At 45.4% G+C, this 21,464-nt stretch overlaps 1 protein-coding gene across 7 annotated transcripts in view; it reads right to left on the bottom strand.

Moving 5' to 3' along the window:
• The window catches only part of GK5 (glycerol kinase 5), a 101,107-nt gene that overhangs the window by 9,385 nt on the left and 70,258 nt on the right, over positions 1 to 21,464 (bottom strand). For 3 of the 7 annotated variants that reach the window (XR_012160785.2, XR_013636348.1, XR_013636349.1), the window contains 4 exons: positions 16,558 to 16,617; positions 11,006 to 11,139; positions 9,304 to 9,732; positions 402 to 526 (listed from right to left, as the gene is read on the bottom strand). Coding sequence is in view for 4 of the 7 variants with exons in the window: in XM_073359786.2 (XP_073215887.2) it covers positions 9,578 to 9,732; positions 11,006 to 11,139; positions 16,558 to 16,617 (349 nt within the window). In the remaining 3 variants the exon portion in view is untranslated. Of the gene's footprint in view, positions 1 to 401; positions 527 to 7,457; positions 9,733 to 11,005; positions 11,140 to 16,557; positions 16,618 to 17,056; positions 17,254 to 21,464 lie in introns of those variants that run through there. The other 4 variants (XM_073359786.2, XM_073359789.2, XM_073359791.2 and 1 more) reach the window with 4 other exon arrangements.

Genomic DNA, 21,464 nt, shown 5'->3' with positions numbered 1-21,464 from the left:
TTACTGGCTTTCTAAGTTGCCAGAGGTCAGTTACATTTAACCCTTGCTTAGTTTTTCCCTAGCCTCATGTCTGTCTCCTGCTGCCCAACTGCAGGTCTCCTAGGGGAGAAAAGGAAGTGCTCTTTCTTCCAATAATGAATTATTGATATGCGATGGTCCTCTCCTGAGGAGGGTGGTAGGGGAGTATCGCCTAGTAGTCAGGGTTTAGGGTCATGACGTGCAGGGGGGTTGTTGGTAGGGGAGCTCAGGCCCTCCCACTCCACCGCGTGCTGACACTGAGCGTTATCAGTGCTCTGAAAGCCAGGGCTGCTTAATCCCTCCTTGAGCCCCTTCCTATCACCTCTGCCCCCCGTGACTAAGTCACTATCTGGGTTTAGGTGGTGTGAGGGATGTCTACTCACCAAAAAAGACCCTTCTGGCATCTGTGTGTACCAAGGTCGCTCTCCTTTCTCTCTTGGGCAGCAACTGCATCCTCTGGTGGAATGGCCATCCTCTTGGGCCAGCTTAGTTCAAGGGCTTTCCCCTGCTGGGGTAGTTCAAACAAAAATAAAGGGGGATTAACCAAGTCCAAAGTTCATATGAGAAGGAAAGGGGAATGCTTCCCTCTCAGGCTGTCTCTACAGCAGGTCCTCCCTTCCATCAGGGAGGGACCTTTGGGCAGCTGTTTAGGGAGAGATTCTGCCTTTCCTCAGCTCTTCTCCCCTGGAGCTGCCTGCTGCAGGTCTCTGTTCTTTCCTGGGCTGCCACCAAATGAACTGCTCCCCTGCCTTTTAGCTCCTCCTCCAGCTGGTGCATTTGCTACAAGTGTCTCTTGTTGCCTAGTGTGGAGTTTGTATACCCCATCACACTCTGAAAGAGAAGTCAAATATTTGTATGTTATATTAACATTAACTGTTAATCTCTGAAATAGCACCAGGCTGAAATCTCCCTCCCAAGATTTGACTATTCTTTGTTTCTGGGTGATCTCTGTAGAGAATGCAGTATGTGTAAGTGCAACAACCTCTCCCCTGCGCCCCCCCGCCTTTTTTTTGTTAGGTACACAGATGATTGTATACATCAATCCTGTTGTAAGATGCCTACACTGGCTCTACCTCATATTTCACAGTAATTTTACAGTCGCGATAAAGAGCTGGGTTGACCTGCGGATGGCTTTGGTATGCTTCAGGTAGAACGCTAGGGTACACTGGACATCCAAAGTGTACAGCTGCCTCTCCTCATTGGTGGAGTGTGGCTTTGGGCAGAACACCAGGAGGAAGATATCCTGATTGACATGAAAAGGAGACACCACCTTAGGCAGGAAAGCTGGATGGAGTCGCAGCTGGACCTTGTCCTTGTAGAATACTGTATACAGAGGCTCCAATGTGAGGGCCTTAATCTTGGATATGTGCCTTGCTGGGGTAATGACTACAAGGAAAACAACTTTCCACAACAGATGGAACAAGAAGCCATAGGCTCAAAGGGCAGTTCGATGAGCCTAGAGAGAACCAGGTTGACGTCCCATTGGGGAACTGAGTCCCAGACCGGCAGAAAGAGCCTTCAAGCCCTTTATGAACCTCATTGATATCTCATGTGAGAACACCAATTGGCCCTGGGTGGGTGGAAGGCTGATATGGCTGCCAAGTGCAATGGACAAAAGCGCAAAGCCTTGGTGCTTTAAGTGGAGCAGGTAATCTAGGATGGACTGCAGAGACAACCATGTTGGGGAGATGCTATGCTCCGATGCCCAGCAGGAGAACCACTTCTACTTTGCCAGGTAAGTCGTTCTGGTGGAGGGCTTTCTACTTTCCAAGAGAACCTGCTGTACCTGGCTAAAGCAGGCTTGTTTCTCTGGGTTCAGCCACGCAGCAGCTGGGCCATGAGGTGAAGAGACGGAAGGTTCAGGTCCTGCGAGAGCAGGTCTGGGCGGCTGGGCAGTGGCCATTGTGCAGCCACAGCCAGATCCATGAGTGTGCCGAACCAGTGCTGGCAAGGCCATGCCGGGGCGATCATAATGACTTGCGCTGTGTCCCTTTTGATTTTCGATAGGACCTGACTGATCAGCAGAATCGGCAGGAACGTGCACATCAAATCCCCCGCCCATAACAGAAGAAAGGCATTGGAGAGGGCACCCTGCCGAGGCCTTGGAGAGAGCAGAATTGATGGCACTTCCTGTTCTGTCTGGTGGTGAACAGATCCACTCAGGGAGCCCCCCAACTTCTGGAAGAGTGCCCGGGTGACCTCTGAGTGGAGGGATCACTCGTAGTGAGAGAAAAAGGACCTGCTGAGGTGATCCACCAGCGTGTTCCAGACGCTATGCGAAGCTTCCAGTTGGATCGCATGCTAAACGCAAAAGTCCCACAGGCGAAGTGCTTCCTGACAGAGGGCCTATGAGCTCACCCTTACCTGTTGACACAGAACATTGAGGCCATGTTGTCCATTAACACCTGCACTACTCGACTGGACAAGTGTGGCAGGAAGACACGGCAGACTATGTGGATGGCTCTGAGCTCCCTGACATTTACATGTAACACCAGCTCTTCTGGAGACCATGTCCCTTGAGTTTGTAGTGTACCAAGATGTGCTCTTCAACCAAGGTCGGAGGCATCCGATATCAGGGAGACTGTGGATCATGGAGGTTTGCAGCATGGTGATGCTGTGCTGGACTTGGGTCCTGGAGCTAGTCGTCAAGGTACAGGTAAATCTGGATACCCTGACATCTCAGATTAGCTGCCACTACTGACATGCACTTGGTAAACACCCTCAGGGCTGCTGCTAGGCCAAAAGGGAGCACCGCAAACTGGTAGTGGGCGGTCCCCACCGTAAAGCGCAGGAAATGTCTGTGTCCATGGAATATCGATATGTGGAAGTATGCATCCTTTAAATCGAGGAAGGCCTACCAGTCTCCTGCCTCCACTGAAGGGATGATGGAGGCCATGTGAAACTTCAACTTCTTGAGATATCTGTGGACTTCTTGCAGGTCCAGGATGGGTCTTAGACTGCCCTTGGCCTTTGGGATTAGAAAATAACGGGAGTAAAACCCCTTGCCTCTGAAATTTAGGGGGACTTCCTCCACAGGTGCCACCTGCAGAAAGTCCTGCACCTCCTGAGCGAGCAGGCTCTCGAAAGAGGGATCCCTGAAGAGGGATGGGGAGTGGGGAACAGAAATAAACTGAATCCACAATACTGAGAACCTACTGGTCTAATGTTATAGAGACCCAGGCAGGGAGGAAAGGGGACAGGCAGTTGGAAAAAAGCTGGGAAGCAGGATCCAGGACACAGGCTGGAAGGTCGCCCTCAAGTGTACCCTCAAAACGCCCGTTTACCACCCTGTTGGGTTGCGGGTGGAGCCTGAGTGAGTGGAGAACGTCGGCTGGTGGCCCTGCCAGCACTTATAGGACTTGCCCTTCTTGCGGCAGGGCTCTGACTGCGGCTGACTTCCCAACCTCTGGGACTTTTGCGGCTTAAATTGCTTCCTTGCCAGCCCTGGAGCGTACAGGGCCATGGTCTGCAGGGTTTCCCTCAAGTCTTTTAGACCATGCAACTTGGTATCTATTTGTTCACAGAACAGCGCCAGGCCATCTAAGGGGAGGTCCTGGATTGACTGCTAAACCTCAATGGAGAGGCCCAAAGATTGTAACCAGGATTCTCATCTCATGGAGATGGCTGAGGCCATGGTTCGGGCCTCAGAGTCCCCCGCATCTGAGGCTGCTTGGAGGGCCGCCTTTGCCACCACCTTGCCCTCATTGAGGATCACCAGGAGTTCCTTCATGGGGTCCTCAGGCAGAGGGTCTCTGAACAAACTTAGCCATGGACTGCCAGATGTTAAAATCATAGCAGCCAAGCAAGGCCTGATGTATGGCTACTCATAGCTGGAGACTGGAAGATGAATAAACTTTTTTTCCAAAAAGAGATCAAGCCTCTTTATTTTTGGGCGTCGCACCTGGGTGACCCTGCCTTTCATGCTCATTAACAGCTGACCCCACCAGTGAGCTTGGGACAGAGTGTGTATAAAGCAGGGGTCTCAAACTCAAATTTACCTTAGGGCCAGTGCCAGTCCTCAAATCCTCTCAGCAAGCCAATAATGTCACTCATGCCACTCAGAACCCGCCATCCAAAACTCTGCCCTCCACCTGCTTAAGGCTCTGGGAGGGAGTTTGGGGTGGGGGGGGTCTGGGATGCAGGCTCTGGGCTGGGGCAGGGGTGCAGGAGGAGGGGGTGGGGTTGCAGGCTCTGGGAGGGAGGAGAGGGGAGGGATGCAGGCTCTGGGAGGGAGTTTGGGGGCGGGAGGGAGTGTGTGGGAAGGGGGAGGAGGTGCAGGCTCTGGGAGGAGTTTGGGAGTGGGAGGGGGTGTGTGGGAAAGGGGTGAGGATGCAGGCTTCCCATTGGCTGCAGGGGCACTTGGGGCGGGGGCAGCACGTGGAGGCACAGCCCCACCCCGCCCCGGGGTCACTTGGAGGGGCCAGCAGCCACGTGGAGCAAGCAGGCAGGAAGCCACTCAGCTCTGCTGTGCTGCCGGTGGTGGGTAGGGCCCTGGGCCATTTTAAATCACTCAGGGGAGGTGTGGGGAGGGAGTGCCCAGGGGCGGCAGGCTGGGCCAAGGGAGAGATCCGGCTTCAAAATTGCTGGAGACACTGGGGAGGCTCTCAGGCTGCAGATGGCCCGTGGGACTTTGAGACCCCCTGGTGTAAAAGTATTCATAACCTTTAACCAGCACTTAATATTTACATTCTGCCCACTTGGAAATGGGGGGCAGCAACGAGGGCGTCTGCCACAGGGACAGTAATTTTTGCCACTGCCTCGTGTGCAGGCAATGCCACCCTGGCAGGGGCTGCTGAACTCAGCACATCAAAGAGGGCGTCTGAGGGCTCCACCAGCTCCTTAGCTTCAGTTTGAGGCGACCCTCTTTAGAATTCTTGATGAGCCTTGGCATCATCCTGGGGGACTGGGTGAAAGGGCCCCATTATGGCCTCGTCAGGCAAGGATGAAGAGGAGGAGGGTACTGGCGGGTCTGCCACCCCCGCTTCCTCCTCCATGAGCACCTCTGTTGGGCCCGGGTGACCCTGATGGGTTCCTTTCCAGTGTCACCTCCATGTCGGGGGGCCAGTGGGAGACTGTCGCCAACCATTTGTCTGATGCCCCTGAGGTCAACCTACGCCCTTGCGAAGGCTGTGGGAACCCCCAGGGATTCCATAGGTGCCGGGGGAAGCTCCACTGGCCTTGAGGCCACGCTACTGCAGGAGGAGCCACGGGGAATGCCGGTGTGCCCAATGAGTGACCCTGGCCTACCGGCAGGGATTCCTCCTTGCTAACGGAGCCTGAGGAGGAAGGGCTGCGTCAAGGGGACCAGGACGGTGCCAAGGCTTACTGTCTATCCCAGTCACATTGGTGGCAGCCCTGAGGCTCCACTGGGGATCTTCATGAGGGCGATGACTCTCCATGCCTTGATCCCCGTGATCTCTGCCTAACACTCAGTGAGTGGTGCCAGTCCGTTGGGCAGGAGTAAGTAGGTCTCTGTGCTGGGGAACGTCGGCACACCCGTGGTGATCCATACCAGTTCTCCGGTGACCAGTAACCGACACCTGCAGCTTTAATTGCTGGAGTGGTACCAGACACTGGGAGAGTGGCTGGGGCGCTCATGGCGCTGGGGCTGCAGGGATGGGTGCACCTCTGCTGGTCTGTGCCATTACACTGGTGATCGTCTCTTTGAGCCCAAAGAGTGCTGCCTGAAGTCCGGGGACTGACACTGGGAACTCCGATGGACAGGCTGACCTGTGCCCGAGGCATGGTGGCGGGACACTCCTTGTGGTGAGAAGCGATGCCACACTGATGGGGTCTGTTGGAAGGGTTCCAAGGTGGGTTTGCCCCTGGAGTGGGGTACCGCCGTAACTGGCGTGGGCGGCACTGGTAGGGACAGGATGTCCTTAGTGGCCTGCAGGGCCTCCGGTGTAGACGGCACCACCAGGTGCTGAATGCCTGTGCTGCTCTACAGGGTGGCGGGCGTATCCTGGAGTGGACTAGCCTGCTCAGTGGGAGTTGGGGCCTGACCTCCGGACGCAAAGAGCCACCCCTCGTGGGTCTTTGCTCTCCTCCGGCCCTCTCCTTCCCTTTACGAGATGCAGGAGAAGGTCCCCTTCCGGTCTTTCTTTGCTTTCTAGCTGGTACCAGGGAGGTGAATCAACCCCAGTCTGCAGACGGTGCTGGCAGCGCACGCCGCACCGAGGCCACACCGCTAGGAGAAGAATCCGATCTGGATGTCTCTGGTGCCGGTGCAAGTGCTGACTCCATAAGGAGCAATCGGAGACGAATGTCCTGCTCCTTCTCGGTCCAAGGTTTAAAACTCTTACAAATGCGATACTTGTTGCTCACATAAGTTTCCCCCAAGCACCAAAGACAGCTACTTTGGGGGTCGCTGACTGGCATAGGTTTTTTGCAGCAGTCACAGGGTTTGAAGACTGGGGACCAGGGCATGCCTCATCCCTAGGCTAAATCCCATCCAGGACTATGGACTAACACAAACTACACTAACAACTTTATACAGCAAAAAATGAGCAGTTGAGAGAGAAGCTTGCTGAGGCCAGGGAACGTTCCAGCACCATTACTGGCAGTAAGAAGGAACTGAGGGTGAGGGGAGCCGACAGTGCTCCTTACACCGCAGTATACGCGCGCGCCACTCCAGAAGATGCCAGAGCTAGTCCCCTACTGATACCACTGAGGGAAAAACTTCCGGCACTGGTGCATGTGGCGAGCACACACACCTATAATGGAATGGACATGAGTAATCACTCAAAGAAGAACCAGTCATTTTTTTATATATCTGCAAGTACCTGAAACCAGTCTTTTTCAACACTTCTCCACCTTGATGGCTCTCATCAAGTCAGGACTCTTAGGTGGCCATTATCATAGCAGAAAGACTGTCACTTCGTTTTTCAATCCTCACATCTGAATCATGTGGGGTAGTGCCCCACCCTAAGTAAAATATTCATAAACTCGAATATGGAATTCCAAGTTAAAATATAAGTACTGATTGGAAATATTTGCCATTTGTGCTTTATGACTGAAGATGCCCAATTGACAAAAAAGGTAGAAATTACATAAGCTTTTCAAACTAAAGAAAAACCTATGCCTAAGGGGGAATCTAAAATTAAGTTAACAGTAAGGTGTGTGTGAAAGGCCTAGAATTTTCAAATAGAGGTTGATGTAGATGAGCTTGTACAATGTCTTCATTGCTAGATCTGAATTAAAACTAACATAAATGAATGAAATGAACTCCAGAGAAAACAGTCTGGAAAAGTAGCTGGACTTGGACTGTTTGAAGTTAACTCCAAACTCGCAATCTTCTTATATTATTAATATACAGGCACAGCAATTTGTTATGGATACATATATCTGACAAAAATAAAATCAATTTGAGACCAGAGTCATACTAATAATCTTTGTTTAAAGTATCTCAATGCAAATTTTATTCATTTGAATCCTCAGTATGTTAAAAATCTATCCTTAAAAGAAGCTAAAAGCAAGTAGTCCACAGAGATCAAGAGCTAGTAAGTTTTAATTTTTTAAAGAGTGTTAAGATTGGAATACATTCTGCAGCTGAGCTACTCCTGACAAAAAGGGGTGATAATGAAAATTATTAAAGACTCTTAATTATAGCTAGATGCTGCTATAAATTATAATTTACTCTGTTATATTCATTATAATTTTTATTCTAGTTTTAAAAATAGTAATAGTAAAGGATGCCTTCAAAAACAAAGCATGTTTGGCTCTGCTTTAGCACAATATAATTTAATAATGATGGCTTAGAAAACATTAATACTGTGACAAAGTTCCTCCTCTGCCTTGGTGGGTCCTGCGCTTATTGGCGGATTTTCTCACCTCAGAGGTTCACGGTAGCCCTCAGTTTGGCCACTTTCATGGCTCAAATCTGCCATTCCCTCAGTTAGCCTCATCATTGGCCAGCATGGGGAAAGGAAGAACAATCCCCGCAGTCTCTGCTCATCCACCTAGTGGATCGGGGAACAGGCCAGAGACCTTCCCCTCTGGTGGAACCCACAGTCCAGTTCAACTCCTCCGGTATCAAGCAGGGAGTTGGGGGAATGGAGGGATGGGGGGGAACCCGGGCTGCCCTCTACTCTGGGTTCCAGCCCAGGGCCCTGTGCATGGCAGCTGTCTACAGTGGCTCCTTTAACAGCTGTGTGAGAGCTACAACTCCCTGGGCTACTTCCCCATTGTCTCCTCCCAACACCTTCTTTATTCTTACCACAGGACCTTCCTCCTGTTGTTTGATAATGCTTATACTTCTCACTCTCAGCTTCTTGCGCCTCTTGCTCCCAGCTCTTCGCACACACCACAAACTGAAATGAGCTCCTTTTTAAACCCAGGTGCCCTGATTAGCCTGCCTTAATTGATTCTAGCAGCTTCATGATTGGCTGCAGGTGTTCTAATCAGCTTGTCTGCCTTGTTTCCAGAAAGTTCCTGATTGTTCTGGAACCTTCCCTGTTACCTTACCCAGGGAAAAGGGACCTACTTAACCTGGGGCTAATATATCTGCCTTCTATCACTCTCCTGTAGCCATCTGGCCCAACACTGTCACAATACATATACTTTTTGAAAAAAAAATAGGATACAATATGTAATTACTTTTGACTGCTATTTGCATTAATTAACAGTGCAATAAGGTTGTCTTTTATTACAAAATTAAAGATCTGCTTAGCTGCATATCAGATAAGAACGGTTAGCTATAAAAAGCATAGAAACAATTTCATGTAGTACTGATCCACAGTATTTATATTTAGACTTAATATAGTACCTAAGCTCTAGGCACTGTACAAAATAACACACACTATGGATAAAAAACTCATTACAAATATAGATTCTGTCTAGTCAATTAAGATGTAACATAATAGCTCATAGTCAGCAACACACACTCATACATAAAGTACCCATATTAAATGAAGTCCACCATAAGTAATAAAATGCCACACGCAATCACCCTGTTCTTCCCAGAAATGCCCATCAAAATACAATGGTTTTTTAGCATGCCCTGAAGGTTAAGAAATTCAGGCTTTCAAACCAAGGGAGGAGAACGGAGTTCCAAAGTAGAGAACAACCCCTCATGGAGAATGCCTTGCCAATAAGAAGACAGCTATATTCCGCATTAGGTTAAGATTGTAAATGATCTCAAAGTGTATCCCACTGCAGAGCATATTATAGTAATCAAATCTCCATCTGACAAAGGCAAACAAGAAGTATCTTTTGCCACATTTCCCCACCTTTGTTCACCATAACTGGGATAAGTGTCCTTAGACCCCAGAGATCATGAATCACCTTATGCTCCACACATGGCAGTGGCGTTCAAGGTTCTTGTGCACCCTCATGTCACCAAAGGGACATGGCTGCTGCAGCTGATCAACAGGTATAGCAAGGAGGATATGATGGGTCAAAATGCAGTAGTAACTGATCTAACAGAAGTAGGGAGGCTGCTGAAATTCAACAGAACCAAGTGTAAACTCCATAAAAAAGTGTTGGGTTAGTTTTTATTGTTCTATAAATTCTAAGGTTTCATTAATCGATGGCCATTTCAAAAAAGTGAACTCTTCCATTAGTATGATGTCTGGCTGTACCAATTCAAGGAACGTTGCACTGCTTTTATCCAATTATCCATGGCAAGTTTGTATTCTCCAGCGTCCCTCTGGGGCTCAAAAACAATTTCAGTTCGCCTCAGTTTCTTCAGTTGTTCTTTGTCAGTCCAAAACCCTGTAAGTACAAAGTTAATCCTAAAGCTTAACTGCAAATATTGTGTTGGGAACAAATCCATACAATTGAAGAATAATTACATATAGAAGCATGGTGAAGATAATTAGGATTTTCCTTATTCATTCCAGTAACTTTCTTTATAAAGTGGGTGAATATTTTTAAATTCTGAAACAATTCCAACAGAATCCACTTAACTGAAATCCTGACAAACAGTATATCTGCTTAACTGTTATGGTTTCCAAGAAAAAGGATTTAGTACATCGATGTTCACTTAGGTTCTGTCAAAATTAGGAAAATGACCAAGGGGACAACAGGCCTCAGCCACAGGTGGCCTCTCAACTAGGTGGGACCAGGGGAACCAAGGGCAAAACTGGTCATTTTCCTACTTCCTTACTTAAAAGGATAGAAAAATGGCAAATCATACCTCGTGTTGCCTACAAGTCTATGTAAAATATGCGAACAAATAGTTCACACTTATAAATTATATACTGAAGGTCCCTTTGTCTACTTCAGGCTGTTTCTTACTCTGTTTTAGCTGCTGAATAAGTCTCACCTTAATATAGGATTTTTAAATATTTTAATGTTTTGTACTATACACATTTTAAAAGCCATTTAATAATACAAATAGCCATCAACAAAATATATTCCTGTTAATAAAGACCATTGCTTAATAGACACATTTGGGTTTTCATTGGAGCCTGGTTAATTAAATAGATTGATTCTACTTTACTGGAGCTGAATCTTTTTCTGTTAACAGTCAATTCACTTTATACTATCCCTTTTGCTTATTACTGTCAAAATCTTAAAAACAAAATACGATTTTCTAAACTTATTTTACACATTTAGATTGTAATCCTGAAAACATACATATATAAGCTTAACTTTTTAAATTGACATGATTGGGACTACTTATGTGCATAAGTTAACCAAGTGCATAAGTGTTTGCAAGACCAGGGCATTAATTTGTGTTAGATGCACTGTCCCATTAAACTAGTTTTGTATATTTTGCTCCATGCTCTCTCCCCTCTGTTCATCACACATGGATGTATGAATGAAAAGCGCTATTTTATCTTGGATTTCCATAATGACAGTGAAACTGTGACAATGGTTAACTGAATATTTAGGGACAATTTATTATCGGAAAATTAAAGAATGACGAAGCCATGTACAAGTTCAGCTGATCTATTTGTAGTCTTCAACTGTATGTATTATATTGAGAAAAAAACTAGTCAGCAAATATTTAGATGGAAAGTTTTTCAAAGAATATACATACCTAAAGCAAGACCTGCTAGAAAAGCAGCTCCAAGACAAGACATATCTGTGTTTACAGGCTTGTCTATCTTCTTATTAATTAAGTCAGAAGTCATCTGCATGACAAAACTATTGTTACTGACACCTCCATCAGCACTGTGTGGGAGCAAACAAAGGTAAAAGGTTGAGTTTAATAAAAATATTTAGCATCAAATGTTCAGAAACAACTTCTGGGTTTGCATACAGATACAGAAATCTGTCTACTACATTTGTGCATACATATTCCATTTTATTGTGAGCAGAGTTACAGGTACATATTTAGAGGATAAGTCCTCTTGGGGAAAAAATACTGACTTTGCAGTCTGAAAAAAGTATTTTGAAAAAGCAACTTGTCTTTTTAAGATTTTAGCACAACTTTGATTTCAGCCCCCTAAAATAATACAATTATAATCCTGATTGAAACGTTAAGACTTATGGTAGAACATGGCTTTTACATGCTGTAGCCTGACTCACAGAACACTCAAAAATATCCTTTAGAAAGTTCAGTAAGTTCAGTTTGTGTTCAAAGAGCTAGAGAAATACATTTTCTTGTAATTAGTTAATTTTTGTTGGTATTCTAGCCTATTCATTCACAGTTGCTTCCTTCTGTAGGAAGTATGAGAAGTAGGCTGCAATCTCTCCATTCTCTCTTCACTTTCTCCGAAATGCCTTTGTGTCATAGGCTTTGTCTACAATAATAAGCTAAGTCGATCTAAGTTATGCTAGTTAAGTTACATAAGTTACGTAACTCAAGTCAATATAGCTTAGCTCGACTTACAGCAGCATCTACACCACACTATGTCAATGGGAGATGATCTCCCAGCGACACAGCTTCCGCCATTCGTTGAGGTGGAGTACTGATATTGATGGGAGAGTGCTCTCCCATCGACTTATTGCGTCTTCACCTGCTAAATTGACACCATTGCATTGATCGCAGTGGTGCCGATTTAGCCCCTACTGAAGACAAGCCCTGAGACCTGGCTTTCCAGCCAAGGAAAACGGGCATTTATGAACATTGACCCTGTATTAGCTGAAGAGAGTTACTAGAGTTACAAGGCATTCCTTCCTCCAGGAGCACCAGGGAACAAATAACTAAACTATAAACAATTACCAACACTTTTGTCACACAATGAATTACTATACCACTAGACTGCCATACTGCCAGTTGCTTACCCACTTTTCTATTATTGACACTTATAGTTAAGGTTGCCCAATAGTTCCCATTAAAAGACCTCTTTTAGGTTGCTATTGTCTACAGGACTCCTGCCTCATTTGCTGCAGAAGTTGGAGGACGTGGAATGAATGAGGCAGGTGGCTGCAGGAAAAAAAAGGATGGTCTCCTGGTTAAGGCAGCTGAATGCTGCACTGGAGAACTTGATTCTACCCTGCGCTATCCATATGGTCACACACAGAAGCTGTGCAGGGCTGGAGTTACTATGTGATGATGGACAAGTCACCTAAATGTTGGTTGCCTACTAACTGCGTTCCTCATTTTTTGGGTGTCCAACATGACACACATGGGGGCCAGATGAGCGCTCAGATCTGCAACTTAAGTTGATGAAGTGTGCTTTAAACATACGATATGCTATAAAAATGCTACCAATTCTGGATAATCAGAGCCAAGGTGTCAGAAGTTAGGCATCCAAAATTAACACACACTTGACAATTTTAGCCTCTCTCTCTGTGCATCAGGGTATATTTACACAGGGAAACGAACCGGCGTTAGTTATACCAGTATAATTAAACTGCTCTACAATTACTCTTGTGGACACTCTTATTTGGAATAACTGTGGCCTTTTTTCAGTTTAGTTTATGTTGCTTCAGAAACCAAAACCAAAAAGAGGCCAGTTATTCCTAATAAGTGTTTATAAGAGTAGCTACAACAGTATTATCATGTTGGTATAGCAATGTAAAAATTAATTTCCTGGTGTAGACAAACCCTCATTTTCCCATTCATAAATAGGTGATAATACCACCATCTATTCTCACAGGGGTGCTGTCAGACAAATTCATTCTTAAAAAGAACAGGAGTACTTGTGGCACCTTAGAGACTAACAAATTTATTTGAGCATAAGCTTTCATGGGCTACAGACTTAAAGGTGGCAATTTTGCAACAGAAAAGCTTCAAAAACAGACTCTGATGAGAAACTGCTGAACTGGAATTAATTTGCAAACTAGATACCATTAACTTGGGCTTGAATAGAGACTGGGAGTGGCTGGGTCATTACACAAATTGAATCTATTTCCCCATGTTAAGTATCCTCTCACCTTCTTGTCAACTGTCTGAAATGGGCCATCCTGATTATCACTACAAAAGTTTTTTTTTCCTCCTGCTGACAATAGCTCATCTTAATTAATTAGCCTCTTAGAGTTGGTATGGTAACTTCCACCTTTTCATGTTCTCTGTATGTATATATAACTTCTTACGATATGTTCCATTCTATGCATCTGATGAAGTGGGCTGTAGCCCACGAAAGCTTATGCTCAAATAAATTGGTTAGTCTCTAAGGTGCCACAAGTACTCCTGATCTTTTTGCGGATACAGACTAACAGGGCTGCTACTCTGAAATTCATTGTTGTTTGTGAAGTACATCAGGTACTATGGTGCGAGCATCACAGAAACAACCAGGAGGGATTTAATAATTTTGTATTCAGTGTAGGTTTGAATGGTGTGCGGTAAATAAGACCTGAGGCCACACAGAATGAGCAGGTAAAAATATTGAATTATCTCACTCAATGAATCAGAGGTCCTATGGAGAAAATAGTAATTTTGTGTTCATGTAATTAAAGACTATCATAATATATACATACAAGAGGGGGTCAATTAAGATTATAGGCAACTTTAATTATGGCAGGTGGTAAAGCAGAATAGCCCAGGGCAGTGGACACAGACTCCCCGCTTGGAGGTCCCCTACTAAGGGACTGACTTACACAGGGCCCTAGGCTGGGAGACGGTGGAGTGGGAAGGCCTGAGTCCCCCAATCCTCCTGCCTTACTGACTGAGGCACCTATGCCACAGAAGTGGGGAGCAAGAAAAGCACTCCAACCACTAGTCCAACTGGCCCTCTAAGCTCCCTGTTACATGGCATTTCCTAAATTGTGAGTGCCTGATTTTACAATCATAATGTTCTTCTAATTGTAGGATTTTTATGTAATTTCCTAGGTTTTTAAAAAAGTAAAAGGTGAAAATAAAACAAATTCCAACATGTGGAACAATATGATTCATCAGCAGAATTACATCCTTCATATCCACAGCACAGATCTCTGCCACTTGAACTAACAGAGTAACTGACAGCAGCAGTAGGTTGTCATGCTCTATTTGAGCAGTCTTTAGAGGGAGATGAGGCAAACATTTTCTCAATGGGTTTCACAGCTGTTGGCTGACAGCAGTAAAATGTGGAGATTTAGGAATTCTGGGCTCTGTGTCAGGTTCTGAGGGAAGTATACTGTTGTGGTTACATATCCTTCTGACCCATCTCCCACCAAACCTGAACTCTTTTTCTCCTGGCTCATCTGGCCTGTCCTTGTCCATGTCTCTCCCCACACATGCCCCTAAGCTCCTCGTCCCAATCCCTATCCGCTATCATACCTCAACATTGTTCCCCCATTGCCTTGTCCCAGTCTTCCTTTTCACCACGCCACAGACCCAGCTGCTCACCCCTCAGCATTTTGGTCATGCTGTTTCCTCCTCCTTGCTGCTTGGGTGTCTGCAGGGAGACCACTGACAACACAGAAGAGAATCTCTCCCTGATCTCAGTTCCCGGATGCAGCACAACAATGGTCCCTGGCTGCTGAGAGGAGCAATTTCACAGAAAGTTCTACTCATCCTTTAGAGTCTTAGGATAGAGCAGGCCCAATACAGATGGAATCTTTGGAAAATTTGTTACCAAACCTTAACAAGTTTCTACTGAGCACGTGTGAAACGAGGTTTTCAAAGGTTTCAGAGTAGCAGCCGTGTTAGTCTGTATTCACAAAAAGAAAAGGAGTACTAGTGGCACCTTAGAGACTAACCAATTTATTTGAGCATAAGCTTTCGTGAGCTACAGCTCACTTCATTGGATGCATTCAGTGGAAAATACAGTGAGGAGATTTATATACACATAGAACATGAAAAAATGGGTGTTCTCATACACACTGTAAGGAGAGTGATCACTTAAGATGAGCTATTACCAGCAGGAGAGCGGGTGGGGGAAAGAAAATCTTTTGTAGTGATAATCAAGGTGGGCCATTTCCAGCAGTTAACAGGAACGTCTGAGGAGCAGTAGGGGGTGGGGGAAATAAACATGGGGAAATAGTTTTACTTTGTGTAATGACACATCCATTCCCAGTCTCTATTCAAGCCTAAGTTAACTGTATCCAGTTTGCAAATTAATTCCAAGTCAGCAGTCTCTCGTTGGAGTCTGTTTTTGAAGTTTTTTTTGTTGAAGAATTGCCCCTTTTAGGTCTGTAATCGAGTGACCAAAGAGATTGAAGTGTTCTTCGACCAGTTTTTGAATGTTATAATTCTTGGCGTCTGATTTGTGTCCATTTATTCTTTTACGTAGAGACTGTCCAGTTTGGCCAATGTACATGGCAGAGGAGCATTTCTGGCACATGATAGCATATATCACATGTACATTGGTCAAGGCAGGGGTTCCTTAACTTTTTGCCAGCACAACCCCATTTTAATTAACTATTTCCTTCCAGAACCCCAGACAGCATGAAGGAAGCCATTCTGACAAGCAAAATGGTGTCCTCCATGTGGTTTGACCTGACACATGTGGTGCTTATGAGGTCATGCTGTATAAAGGATGCTATTTCGCTCTTCCAAATGGCTTCCTCCATGCTGTCTGGGGTCCTGGAAGGAAATTAATTAGTTAAAATGGGGTCATATGTATGGTATGTGCGAGGTCACGCTGCCTGTAGGATACCACTATAGACCGAAACAGTGTCCCCTAAGCATTGTGACCTGACCCCCAGTTTGGGAACCGCTATGCTACAGTTTCTCAATGAAACAATTGGAAGAATTTTTTAACATGACCAAAGCAAAAGTATTTTTCCCTAACCTCATGCTCAGAAGTGACAAAAAATTTTGCTGAATTTTTGAAAAAAAAAAAATTAGTCTGAGGCAGATAACCAGCATGGAAAATTTCAGCTAAAATGGTTATAGATAGGCAAAATTATAAGAATCTAAAAAAAGGGTCTTATGATGGAAAGCGTCTGGCAACCCCATTACAGGCATCACTACCTGCACCCCCTGAATATTGCAGAGAAAATTAATAAAACCGAATTTGTTCTGACTTCTATTAAAGAAAACCTGAGAGTGAAAGTTCAACACCAACTCATATTCACCAATGCAGATTTAGAATCCATATCACTTTTGAAGTTACATCAATAGGAAAGCTACACTTAGGGCTGTTATCCACTTTTCAGTAATGGAATGTTCACAAAAAGACAAACTGAATAACAAAGTTCTAGAGCATATCTGTTTTACTTGAACTCACAAACACCGAACAAAATTTATGACTTGTGATATTAAAAATAATACAAACATACCGAATATTTCTAAGTGGAACCCGCATCTGTTTCACAATGGTATCATACAGCTGTTTGTTTCTTTAAAAAAATATTTATAGATATTAATGTTGTATTTATACATAATGTATATTCTAAAAACTGTGTTCAATATCTATCCAGTATACAAGGAGATTATGAGACAAAATGTGACAGCAGTTTTGTCAAAATTGCCTGCGACAGTTGACAAGTTCCCAGCATGGACTGAATGATTAAAAAATGAATGGAGACTGGTTTCTGTTACACACCATTATGATAGTATTCATATGGCCCTGTCAGGATCAGGACCAACTGTGCTAGGCACTGTATAAGGAGATATGGTTCCTGCACCAAAGTGCTTACAGTTTATTTAGACAAGACAAGCTACAGCAGGTGGATGCAACATACAACCTTAAGAACTGGAAGTACAGAAAAACATTAACCCCAGCCCCAACTGCTTTTTAAAAGGGAGACAAAATGCTACAAAATGGAGGTTACTTACTGTAACTGGAGGTTCTTTGAGATGCATGTATTCCACACCTGGGTATGCATGCTCACCTTGCACTTGAGTCTGGAATTTCTTCAAAGCAGTGTCCGCCTGTATACAGTAACTCTCCTCATGCTCCCGACTGAGGGTATAAGAGGCAGTGCTGGTTAACACCTCTCCATTTTCTTTTCTTACAACAATCCAAATGGATCCTAAGCAGAGGGGATGGAGGGTGGGTAGTGAAATACTGACAGAGACCAAATTTTTCGATGACCCTCCAGTTACAGTAAGTAATCTCCATTTGTTCTTTGAGGGATGGTCCCTATTGTATATTCCATACATGGGTGACTGTCAAGCAGCGTTCTGACCTGAGGAGGGTGCAAGGAAACTGGTAGCAGAGATGTTTTTGGTGCCGCAGTTCTATGGCTGCATCCACCTTTGCTGCTTGGGTTAGAGCATAGTGTGACGTGAAAGTATGGATGGAATTCCAAGTCGCTGCTCTGCAGATATCCTGCAGTGCCTTTGTGGAGTAGGCTGTGATATGCTCAGGAGGGGGAAACTGCTATTTTTGCAGTACTCTAAGATCCATCCTGAAACCCATTTAGAAATCCTCAGAGGATATGGCTTATCCCTGCAACCTTTCTGCCAAGGCTCCCGAGACTTTTCCTGGATTTGGTGGGCAATGAAGATAGTGTCAGTTGTCCTGCGGGATGGTCTAAAACTGCACTGAGATTCTGGCAATATTCCCTCAGAAAGGGGAAGTAATCAGATAAGAGGATACAGGCAAGAATCTTCCCTGCTGTAGACAGCAAGCCAATGCCTTGATAATTTCCACACTTCAATTTATCTCCTTTCTTAAAGATTTTAACCATGTTGGCATTTCTCAAGTCTCCCGGAATCTTCTCATCATACCAGATATGAAGAAAAAGTTTGTGGAGCATCCCTACCAGCAAAGTCAGGATCTGTACATGGCCTTCATTGATTTGACAAAGGCTTTCAATTCAGTGAATCATGAAGCCCCGTGAAAGGTGCTGGCCAGATTTGGCTGCCCTCCAAAATTTATTAAGGTCCTAACGCTTGCTCCCGTTCTCTGTAATGGCATGGAGACAGATCCTTTTGCCATCAAAACTGGGGTTAGGCAAGGATGTATTATTGCCCCAACTCTGTTCTCTATCTATTTAGCAGTCATTTTGGTCCTTGTTAAAGACTGCTTCCCCAGTGGAGTTGACATTCAATACAGAATGGATGGGCGACTTTTTCATCTTCAACGTCTCCATTTGAAGTCTAAAGTTCATAGGGCGTCCATTACTGATCCTCAGTATGCTGATGACTGTGCCATACTCATGCACAATGCGAAATGACCTTCAGTCCACACTGAATTTTTTTGCACAAGCTTACCAAAGCCTAAGACTCTCACTCAATATTGAGATGACTAAAGTGCTCCATCAACCTGCTTCAGGCCTTACAAATGACCCACCACAAATCACCTTCGAGGAACAGACTTTGGAGGCAGTTGAGCACTTCTGCTACCTCTGTAGCCAACTTTCTCAAAATGCAAAAACTGACAGTGAGATCCAGCACAGGATCCAGTGTGCAAGTTCTTCCTTTGGGAAATGGTTCTGACGCATTTTCATGGACCATGACCCACCAAGATCCAGGTTTATAAGATAATTGTTACAACGAGGTGGCTACTCCTTTATGGATTCGAAACTTAGGTGACCTACTGACAGCACCTCAAGAGTCTGGAGAGGACCACCAATGATACCTCCAGAAGATCCTTCGCATCAAATGGGAAGATCGCTGCACAAACGCTAGCATCCTCACTGAAGCCAATGTCACCAGCACTGAAGCAATGATCCTCATGCACCAACTCTGCTGGGCTGGACATTGTGTGCGGATACCAGACTCTCGCTTCCCGCAACAAATCCTCTACTCTCAGGCCACACATGGTCAGAGATCATGTGGTGGTCAGAGGAAATGCTATAAAGACTCACCAAAATCGTATTTCAAGAAAACTGATGTGCATATCAGAAGCTGAGAGGAGCAAGCCACCACCTGACCTCAGTGGTGCCACATCTTCCATCAGGCAGTGGCCCACTTTGAGGAGAAGCATCTTGCCCTTGAAGCTGAAAAGAGAGAGATGGAAGGGGAAAATTTTTTTTTCTACCAGCAGGCAGCTGACCCACCAGGAAATGTTTGTACTTACTGCGTTCAGATCTGTGGTTCCAGGATTGGACTCCTGAGTCATCTCAGAACCCACATGTAAATCTGGGGTAGAGATCATCCTTGGATCGAGGGATCGCCAATGATGATGACCTGACAAGGCAACAAAGAGTCTTGGAGATTTTCTAATGGGTTTGGTTCTCTGCAGGTAGAATGCCAGAGTGTGCCTGAATCAAAAGAGAGAAGTCTCTTCTCCTTGGAAGAAGCATGGGGTTCTGGGAAGAATACAGGTAAGTATATTAATTGATGCGGAACTCAGACAAAATCTTGGTGAGGAATCTGGGGTGTAATTTAAGGGAAATCTTGTGAAATTCTGTATAAGCAGGGTCTGACATCATGGTTCCCAGCTCACTGACCCTTTTTATCAAAGTGATGGCTAATAAAGAATGTCACCTTAATGGGCAAGTGGGTCATGGCTCATGTCACCAACGGTTTGAAGGGTGGGCCCGAGAGCATTAAAGGACAAAGTTAAGGTCCCATTGAGGTGTAGGTTTAATGACCGGGGGGAAGGTCCTGATCACATCCTTCATAAATCAAACTGTGATCAGGGGGATGAAGATAGAACATCCTTCCACCAGCTGGAGAAGGCACAAATTTCTGCTAGGTGTACTCATAGTGAACTGAGGTCTAAGCTAGCGACCTTTACGAAGAAGAGATAGTCTAGGATAACTGAAATGCCCACAATATCAAGTGAATGCTTCTGGTGATGCACCCAGGCCAAAAATCTCTGCCATTTAGCTAGGTAGCAGAGTCTACTAGAATCCCTCCTGCTTTGGGTCAGGATTTCCTGAATAGGGGAAGAGTCTGAGTGTTCTACCCCCAACATCCATCCAAACACCAGGCTGTGAGGTGGAGTGAGCTCAGGATGAGGTGCTTGACTTTTCCCCCATACTGAATTAGGAGACCTTGAAATGCATGGATTCTGATAAGGGGACATGTGGACATTGTTAGGAGCTCTGTGAACCAGAATTGTTTGGGCTGGTATGGTGCTAGGAGGATGATGATGGCTCGGTTGTGCCGAATCTTTCATATAACTTGCAGTTGTAGAGGGATGGGAAGAAACGTTTATCTGAGGTTGTCTGTCTTGGAGAGCATCACCTTGAGCATCTTGGCCTCTGGCTCCTTTGGAGCAATACATGGGAAGCTTTCTGTTTGTATGGGATGCAAAAAGGTCCCCTAGCGGAGTCCCTATCATGTGAATATGGTAGTTAGACTGTGTCATGGATCTCCCACTCGTGGCCTGCAGAGAAGCTTCTGCTTAATCTGTCTGCCAGGGAGCTCTGAACAGCCAGGAGGTAGGTGGTGTGTACAGCGATGACTTCTAATAAACCAGTTCCAAAGTCTGATCACTTCCAGGCAGAGGGGACGAGATTTCATTCCTTTCTGTTTATATAGACCACTGTGGTGATGTCTGTCATTATTAGTATGTGGAGTGAGTGGGTAGAAGGCCTTGCATACCAGTCAGACCGCTCTGAGCTCCAGTAAGCTAATATGTAGCCTAGACTCTCATGGCAACCAGATACCCTGATCTTTGTGGCAGTTCAAGTGTGTGCCACTACCTGTGAGGGAGGCATCTGTCATGATGGTGGCCCTTGGTGTGGAAGAGCTGAAGGGAGTCTCTACCATGAATTTGTTCGGGTTGGATCACCAAGCAAGGAAGGTGAGAACTCCAGAGGAAACGGTGATTTTGGAGTTGATGTGATCCCTGTTTGGTTGGTAAATCAAGTGGAGCGAAGCTTATAGACACCGCAAGTGGAGTCTGGTGAAAAGTGTCATGTAAGTGCATGTGGCTATGTGGCCTAACAGGGAGAGACACTGATGCACCATAGTTCGAGATTTGCAGGTGATGAGAGAGAACAGGTTGCTCATCGCATAAAATATGTCTGGAAGGAGGAAAGCTCTCGCAGAGACTGAGTCCAGACATGCTCCTATAAAATGTATTGTCCTCACGGGTGACAAACACCTAAGGTGGCAGAGGCTCTGAAAAAAATATTGCTGATACGACTTCTTGGTGAGATCAGCTTACCAGGAGCCAGTCGTCCAGGTATGGAAATACTGTATATCCCTGACATCTCATCTGGACTGCTACTGCTGGGAAAACTTTAATGGTGGCTCCCATGGAAATCAATTCCAGATTTCCCTGGGGAGGTCATAACTGGATAGTGTGACAAAGCTTTGTCCTTGCCTCTGTGGGTCCCGC

The sequence above is a fragment of the Lepidochelys kempii genome, chromosome 9, assembly GCF_965140285.1.
Source record: "Lepidochelys kempii isolate rLepKem1 chromosome 9, rLepKem1.hap1, whole genome shotgun sequence".
Lineage (NCBI taxonomy): Eukaryota > Metazoa > Chordata > Testudines > Cheloniidae > Lepidochelys > Lepidochelys kempii.
This window is presented reverse-complemented; position numbering and strand designations above follow the sequence as displayed.